A 7,500-nucleotide genomic window follows, 5' to 3' on the forward strand; every position below is an offset into this window, starting at 1 on the left:
TGCTTTCTTGTTCTTCTTCACCCCCTTTTTCTCATTCTCATCCTTTTCCTCCAGCTCCTTGTCGGGTTCATCGTCAGACGCCTGAGACACACGAGGACAAAACAAACAATAAAACACGGAACATGACCTTTGGGTTTTTTTTTTTTTTTTTCTTTCATAGGACACCTTAAATCTGTGACCTTTCGAATAACTCGAATATAGGTTCCGGGGAGTGACGGCACCAGGGAAAAGAAACAAAAAAAAAAACGATAGGAAGGTGGTTATGGAAAAAAGTTGTTAGTACATGCTATATATGCATTGATGTTTTTTAACAACATTAAATGGTTAGGAAAAAATAAAAATAAATAAATAGAGATGAATAAAACAACCCCATGTACCCACCTTGGACTTCTTCGTCTTAGCCTTATCGGATTTCTTTGCTCTGGAAACTTCCTGAATTATATACATACACATATTTTGGCGCGTATTAGATACAAGAACAAGAACGATTCCCAGGTCCTGCTGAGTGTGAAGGTAAACGGATGCATGGAATTCTGCGGAAAAACTCGGGATTGAATACTGGAAATTCCTCCGTCTTTCTTCTCCTGAGGTAATTATGTAATACTGAATACTAAAGCAATACTGGCTGAAACACTCTCACCGTCAAGTTGTTCTTATTTTTTGGTTTCTCGTCGTCATCATCTGCATCCTCCTCTTCATCCTCCTCATCACTCTGACCCTGGCTCAGAGCAGCGAATATGTTGCCACCCTAAAAGCAAGATATATGTTATCAAACTAGAGCATAAGCACACACGCACACACACACACACACACACACAAAAAACACTGCTTTAAACAAAGTGATATCTCTGGGACTGTCTGTTCTGTCCAAGTCTAAGGAACCTTAAAGCCATGCTGTAATATTTGAACTATTTTATTACATATTTGAATTTTTTTATGCAGTCATTTGGTGTAGTAAAAAAGGAATAGTTCCGTGTACGTTCATTAATTTTTTGCTTTTGAAAATCCATAAAATTATTGATTTATTGATGGTTTTGAGAGAAAAAAAGATTATCCATCAGTGGCTTCATCCAACTTTCTGGCTTTACTTCAAAATTCATATGGAATCAGTATGTGGTTTGCAAAAGCAGCAAGAGAACGACAGGAAATGGGAGTCCCATGCGTGTCCTCTTCTTACTGTGTTATTCTGCGCACACAAAAGAACTTCACTCCCATTGCAGAACAGCCCATAACAGCCACGAACAGCCTCGAAGAGCCCCGAACAACCTCATACAGCGTCGAACGGTCCAGAACAGCGCAGAACAGAATAGAACATTCTAGAACAGCGCACCAAACTTCCCCAGAACGACACAGAATTGCCTTTAACAGCTCCGAACGGCCTCATACAGTCCCTAAGAGTCTTCGAACAGTTTAGAACAACGCCGAACAGTTTAGAACAGCTCTGAACAGTCTCATACAGCCCCTAACAACCTCTTACAATCTTCAACAGCCCCGAATAGCTTTAAACAGCCCCAAACATTCTCAGAAAACAGACAGCACCTACCAGACAGCACCAAACTTTCCCCGAACAGGCCCGAATTGCCTTAAACAGACCCGAACAATCTCATTAAGCAGTGTACAGCCTCAAACAGCCCCAAACAGTCTCAAAAAGCCCTCAAACAGCCCCAGACGGGCCCTCAAATGAGATGTTAGATTGGAAAAGTTTTGCAATCTCAGAAACAATAAAAAGCTGTTTCTTCCATTTTCGGCTTCAATATTAAAGAACTGATGCGTCGTAATTCCGATTTTTGTATTGCAAATCAATAAAATGAATGAATGCAACATACCCGAGATGGAATAATGGAATAAAACATCCAAACAAAAGAATTATAATAATAATAATAAGAATAATAATAAGAATAATACAGTCTCGGATGGTTAAAGTAATTTGCTTTCCATTGTTGACCCCAATTATGTTTTAATTCTTTACTCTGAACTCCCACAACAATCTTCACAGATGCTGCCTGGTGTCCTGAAGAGGCTCCTACATATGAGGAGCTTTAAATCCAAATAAAATCGATTTGTTCCAGAACTACATTCGTATACGATGACTTCCCTAAAACACTTGTTCTACGAATAAATTTTGAGTAAAACTTATTGTTACAACATGCCAGAATGAATCGACCGTCTCACCTTGTTTTTCTTTCCACCTTTCACAGGAGCCTCGATTACTGTAAGCAAAGTGTACAGCAGGTTCATCAGAATGAATAAAAAAAAAAAGTGTTTTAGCAGTTTTTATTCATCAAGCAAAGGCCTAAAGATATATGGTAGGGTTTCTTGACATTACCCTCATTCTCATCCTCGTCGCTGGGCTGGACGGACAGTTTCTTCAGTCTCTGCATGACGTCTTCGTCCTCATCCTCCACGTTTCCGGCTTTCCCTTTCCGCCGGTCCTTTTTTTTCTTTTGAGGCTAAAACAGAGCAAACAATATTCATATACACACACTAATATATATATATATATATATATATATATATATATATATATATATATATATATATATATATACACACACACACACACACACACACACACACACATATATATTATATATATGCATGTATGTATGTATGTATGTGGATATTCAATTGATTGAAATATTTAATCGCATAATTTGTACGCTTTAACTCGTGATTAATCGCAACTTCATCACATTTTTTTTATCTGTTCTAAATGTACCTTAAACTAACAGAGAGCATGAAGACAAAACTTTCTTGTAAATGTTTTAAAGTAATTACGGTGTTTTTAAATTACGTTAATCATCAGGACACCAAACTGAACTTTTGCTTCGTTTCCACACAGACGGTTTTAAACGCCGGACGTGTGCATCATTGCGTTTTTTTTGTTTTGTTTTGTGGAATAGGGATATAACTTCGTATTAAATTAAATTGTTTCCCTATTAATTACATTTAATTCCATTAATTTAATTTGTAGCAATTTGATTGTTTACTCATTTGAATCCATATAATGTGTATCATGTTAATTTGTTTTATTCCATTTTTAATTGTTTTAAAAAAAATTTAACTGTTAAAATGTTGATCACAAATGTTAATAATAAACTGTAAAAAAAAAAAAAAAGACGACTCGTGAATATAACGTTACACCACTAATATATACATAAAAGCCGTTCACCGTCGCACGTTTCACTTATTTCCCTCTTTTTCTTCACACGTCCAGGTGCGTGTTCAGGTGAAGAAACGATAAAGCTGAATTTGAGTTATGCTAGCAACTTGCTAACAGTTTGCTAACGGCCGGTAAAGCAGAATGAGTCGGGAAGCTAACCGCCTGTCATGGGCATCAACTGCTGTCGTGTAGCAGTTAGTTTGAGCTAAAATTATATATTTAGAAAGAGTTCCGGTGGTAAAAAGCCTTTTAACCGCATTGATATTATTTATATTTTCATTTTCAGTTTTTCTCATTAAAAAACTTGGTGCTGTCAGTCAGCCAGGGTTCAGATCACGTGATCTCTTTGGGGCCACTGCAGACGCGTAAATAACAGCAGAGATGTGTGTGTGTGTGTGTGTGTGCGCGCTGGGTTTTCATACATTCCCAGGACAAGATTTAGTTTTCTATGAGCTTTACTTATTAAATCATTCATATTTAATCTGAATAGTGTCCTTCATTTGGGGCATCATGTTATTTTGAAGTGAATAAGGTTTCTTTCTTTTATTATTATTATTTTCTTCACATACAGTCTTTCTGATTGCATTGCAGAGGTGCAGGAACGGAAAACAAAATCCTGAGGTTTCCTCGGTTATGGTATTTTGCTGATAATCGAATGGTATATATATATTTATTTTTTTATTTTTAGTTATATAGTATATAATTTATATTAGCAGGTGAACAGAAACCCATTGTGCTTTTGTATTATAGATATAAATAAATATATATTTATGTCGAACCAATATTGCATTCAAATAGGTCTGGAACTCAAGGTGACTCTGAATACAAGTAACTTTCCTCACATCCCGTTTAAATACTGAACTAACACTTGGATTTGAGTTGTGGAGATGTTCGTTTTTCTGAACTCCGTATCTAAATGGTGCAACACCTTTCCTTGAGTTTCTTCTCGAACATCTTGCAGTGAGCGAACCTCAGTTTCGCACCGATCGTCCAGTCTTGTCTTAGCAAGACTGCATATGGAACGTATGAAGAAATGAAATATCGAGATTGTACCTGCTTTCCTTGAGTCTCTTTCACTACCGGCTCCTCCATCTTCTCAGCCTTGCTCTCCGAGGACAGCTCATCAAAGAACTATAGGAAAACAGAGGGCGAAATCAGTGTAAGGTGTTCAGAGGTGGCCATGTTCTTTACTAACAACAACTACATCACATATGTTAAAGTGTATAACGCAGTCGTGATGTCATACAAATATATTTGATACAGAAAATGTCAAAATCATGTACTCCACTCACACTCTTCTTCCCCTTCTTGTCCTTCTTTCCTTTCTTGACAACTTTTTCTGAAAGGGAGGAGGAGAAAAAACAAGGAAGATGATCGTTTACACAAATAAAAATATCTGAGCAATGATTAATCGAATCTAATGTAAATAATGATCAGGATGATGGTGATCATGGTGGTGAAGCTCATACTAAAGTGCTTTATAGCGTTATGGAGAATCACACTTCTGTTTACACCACATGATCGACTGTTTATTATCAGCTATCATCCTATTTATAAACTCCACTCTCCAAAGTATTAAAAACAGATGTATTTGTCATTAAAAAAAAAAACATCTAACAATAATCTGGATGGGGTTATAACTGTGCTAGTTATGATATGTAACGGTGGCTAATCTCTGATTCCTGAACATGTGCTGTCTGATTTCAGGCTCTAACCAGTCTGCGGTTCATCTTCTCCCTCCCATTCAGCCACTTCTTTCGATTTCTTCGGCATTTTCTCAAATTTTTGTCTTAATCCAAAGCAAAAACGGTGGTGAATTTGATGCGGAGATTGCTGTGCAGGACAGAAGCGAGCACACGAGGCCTACACGTCCCTACTCCTTACATCACAGCACCACAGAGTTTCAAAAGCCGGTAGCTCGGAAAACCACAGCGCCACCACAGACTGGGTGGGGAAACAGCAGATTTAGGTATTGGTGACTGGGGCGTTGGGAGATTTAGGTAGGGCCAAATCTGGGGCATTAGGCACTTTAGGTACTGCCGGCTTTGGGGCATTGGGAGCTCTAGGTACTGCCGGCTTTGGGGCATTGGGAGCTCTAGGTACTGCCGGCTTTGGGGCATTGGGAGCTCTAGGTACTGCCGACTTTCGGGCATTGGGAGCTTTAGGTTGTGCCGACTTTGGGGCATTGGGAGCTTTAGGTACTGCCGACTTTGGGGCATTGGGAGCTTTAGGTATGGCTGACTTTGAAGCATTTAGAGACATTGTTATGGCGGACTTTGGGGCATTGGGAGATTTAGGCATAACCAACTATTGGGCTTTGGGAGCTTTATGTATAGCTGACTTTGGAGCATTTTTTTAAGCACATTTGGCCAATAAACCTGATTTAGATTCTGATATAATATGGACTTTAGAGATCTACAGACTAGTACAATCTTCATAATGGGTTACAGACTCTTTGTTTGCGAAGCACGCACGTCATATCCGGTGACACAGAGGCTGCGGGCGCACCGCCTTTTCTAGAACTGGGGGTTGGCGCATGCGCAGTGTTATTTCGGTGAAGGGCATCGGTACGGATGTGACATTCGCGGAGCGTGATTCCGATGCAGCGGCATTCGCGTCATAAAAGCCGTTCACCGTCGCACGTTTCACTTATTTCCCTCTTTTTCTTCACACGTCCAGGTGCGTGTTCAGGTGAAGAAACGATAAAGCTGAATTTGAGTTATGCTAGCAACTTGCTAACAGTTTGCTAACGGCCGGTAAAGCAGAATGAGTCGGGAAGCTAACCGCCTGTCATGGGCATCAACTGCTGTCGTGTAGCAGTTAGTTTGAGCTAAAATTATATATTTAGAAAGAGTTCCGGTGGTAAAAAGCCTTTTAACCGCATTGATATTATTTATATTTTCATTTTCAGTTTTTCTCATTAAAAAACTTGGTGCTGTCAGTCAGCCAGGGTTCAGATCACGTGATCTCTTTGGGGCCACTGCAGACGCGTAAATAACAGCAGAGATGTGTGTGTGTGTGTGTGTGTGTGTGTGCGCGCTGGGTTTTCATACATTCCCAGGACAAGATTTAGTTTTCTATGAGCTTTACTTATTAAATCATTCATATTTAATCTGAATAGTGTCCTTCATTTGGGGCATCATGTTATTTTGAAGTGAATAAGGTTTCTTTCTTTTATTATTATTATTTTCTTCACATACAGTCTTTCTGATTGCATTGCAGAGGTGCAGGAACGGAAAACAAAATCCTGAGGTTTCCTCGGTTATGGTATTTTGCTGATAATCGAATGGTGAGGATCTTACACAGCCTGTCCTGAATGGCCGTGTGCAGAGGTGGTGTCTCGTTCTGGGTAGGCTGCATCAAGAGCCGTGGCTGCCGAGCACTGCTAAAGAAGCAGAACTTAAAAGTATGGCAGGTGTGTATAATAAAGTGTAATGTATCACACAATGCTCACAGTCTGGATATTGGATTGGATTTAGAAAAGAAAAGAAAAAAGACAGACCCTTCAGGTTAACACTGGACACAGGATGGCGGCGTAAAGAACGTCACCGTCACCTCCTGGGGGAAAAATTTAAACCCAAGCACCACCATAACCTTACTAGGCTTCTGCTCAGTTGTACAAACATAGACACACACACGCACGCACGCACGCACGCACGCACGCACGCACGCACGCACACAGCACAAGGCGTGTGTGAACATGATCCACAAACGTTGCCATCCTCCCTCGGCCAAAGCTCATAGCACGACTTCCGGATGCTGAACTGGTTAGCCTGCAGTCTAGACCTTTCACTATACGAAAAACATCGGGCGCGCCCTGAAACGGAAAATACAACAGCAGCTAAAGCGTTCAGCAGTTTTGGGTATTCTTTGTTGTATTTTTCATTTCATGACGCACCCTAATGTTTTGAAATGATGATAGATCACAATCGAAACGACCACATTTTTCCCTTTAAAAGTTCTTCTCAGTTTATACAATTCATACGTTTTGCTTAATTATGACTAGAATATGGATTTATGAGACGTTGTGGATTTAATATGTATCCTTATATAAAAGTAATGATCTAATTCGTATAATAAAAACGTCTCCATCCAATCCAATCTCCATATACGGGAAACGTATATTGCTGATTTTTTATGGCAATTGCAGCCTGTTGGACTGGTAACCGTTCTAAAAAGCTGGTGTGAAAATCCATTTGGAAATGTATTGTAGCATTAAAAAAATATAAATGCAGGTACGTTAGATATTATTCGTCTCGTAGCTGGTTGACCCCTAAGACACTAAAATGACGCATACTGAAAAAAAGTTTCTTTTCATTTGCAGGTGGCGTTAAATG

General features: G+C 39.3%; 2 protein-coding genes across 5 annotated transcripts in view; one reads left to right on the forward strand and one right to left on the reverse strand.

The window, feature by feature from the left end:
• abcf1 (ATP-binding cassette, sub-family F (GCN20), member 1) overlaps positions 1-5,099 on the reverse strand; it is a 27,070-nt gene extending 21,971 nt beyond the window's left edge. Inside the window, exons 1-8 of one of the 2 annotated variants that reach the window (XM_083543266.1) lie at positions 4,879-5,099; positions 4,456-4,502; positions 4,217-4,294; positions 2,327-2,450; positions 2,173-2,210; positions 641-748; positions 382-432; positions 1-81 (exon numbers count right to left, since the gene is read on the reverse strand). The exon at positions 1-81 is cut by the window's left edge and continues 18 nt beyond it. In XM_083543266.1, the coding sequence (XP_083399392.1) occupies positions 1-81; positions 382-432; positions 641-748; positions 2,173-2,210; positions 2,327-2,450; positions 4,217-4,294; positions 4,456-4,502; positions 4,879-4,936 (585 nt within the window). In that variant the 5' untranslated portion in view covers positions 4,937-5,099. The remainder of the gene's footprint in view (positions 82-381; positions 433-640; positions 749-2,172; positions 2,211-2,326; positions 2,451-4,216; positions 4,295-4,455; positions 4,503-4,878) is intronic. The other variant, XM_083543267.1, reaches the window with a different exon arrangement.
• Positions 5,100-5,685: 586 nt separating this feature from the next.
• The window catches only part of cUnh6orf136 (chromosome Un C6orf136 homolog), a 181,925-nt gene continuing 180,110 nt past the window's right edge, over positions 5,686-7,500 (forward strand). The window contains exons 1-4 of one of the 3 annotated variants that reach the window (XM_083543335.1): positions 5,686-5,842; positions 6,386-6,395; positions 6,433-6,578; positions 7,488-7,500. The exon at positions 7,488-7,500 is cut by the window's right edge and continues 620 nt beyond it. In XM_083543335.1, coding sequence (XP_083399461.1) covers positions 6,480-6,578; positions 7,488-7,500 — 112 coding nt within the window. In that variant the 5' untranslated portion in view covers positions 5,686-5,842; positions 6,386-6,395; positions 6,433-6,479. Of the gene's footprint in view, positions 5,843-6,385; positions 6,579-7,487 lie in introns of all 3 variants that reach the window. The other 2 variants (XR_014533941.1, XM_083543336.1) reach the window with 2 other exon arrangements.

The sequence above is a fragment of the Silurus aristotelis genome, assembly GCF_946808225.1.
Source record: "Silurus aristotelis genome assembly, chromosome: 6".
Lineage (NCBI taxonomy): Eukaryota > Metazoa > Chordata > Actinopteri > Siluriformes > Siluridae > Silurus > Silurus aristotelis.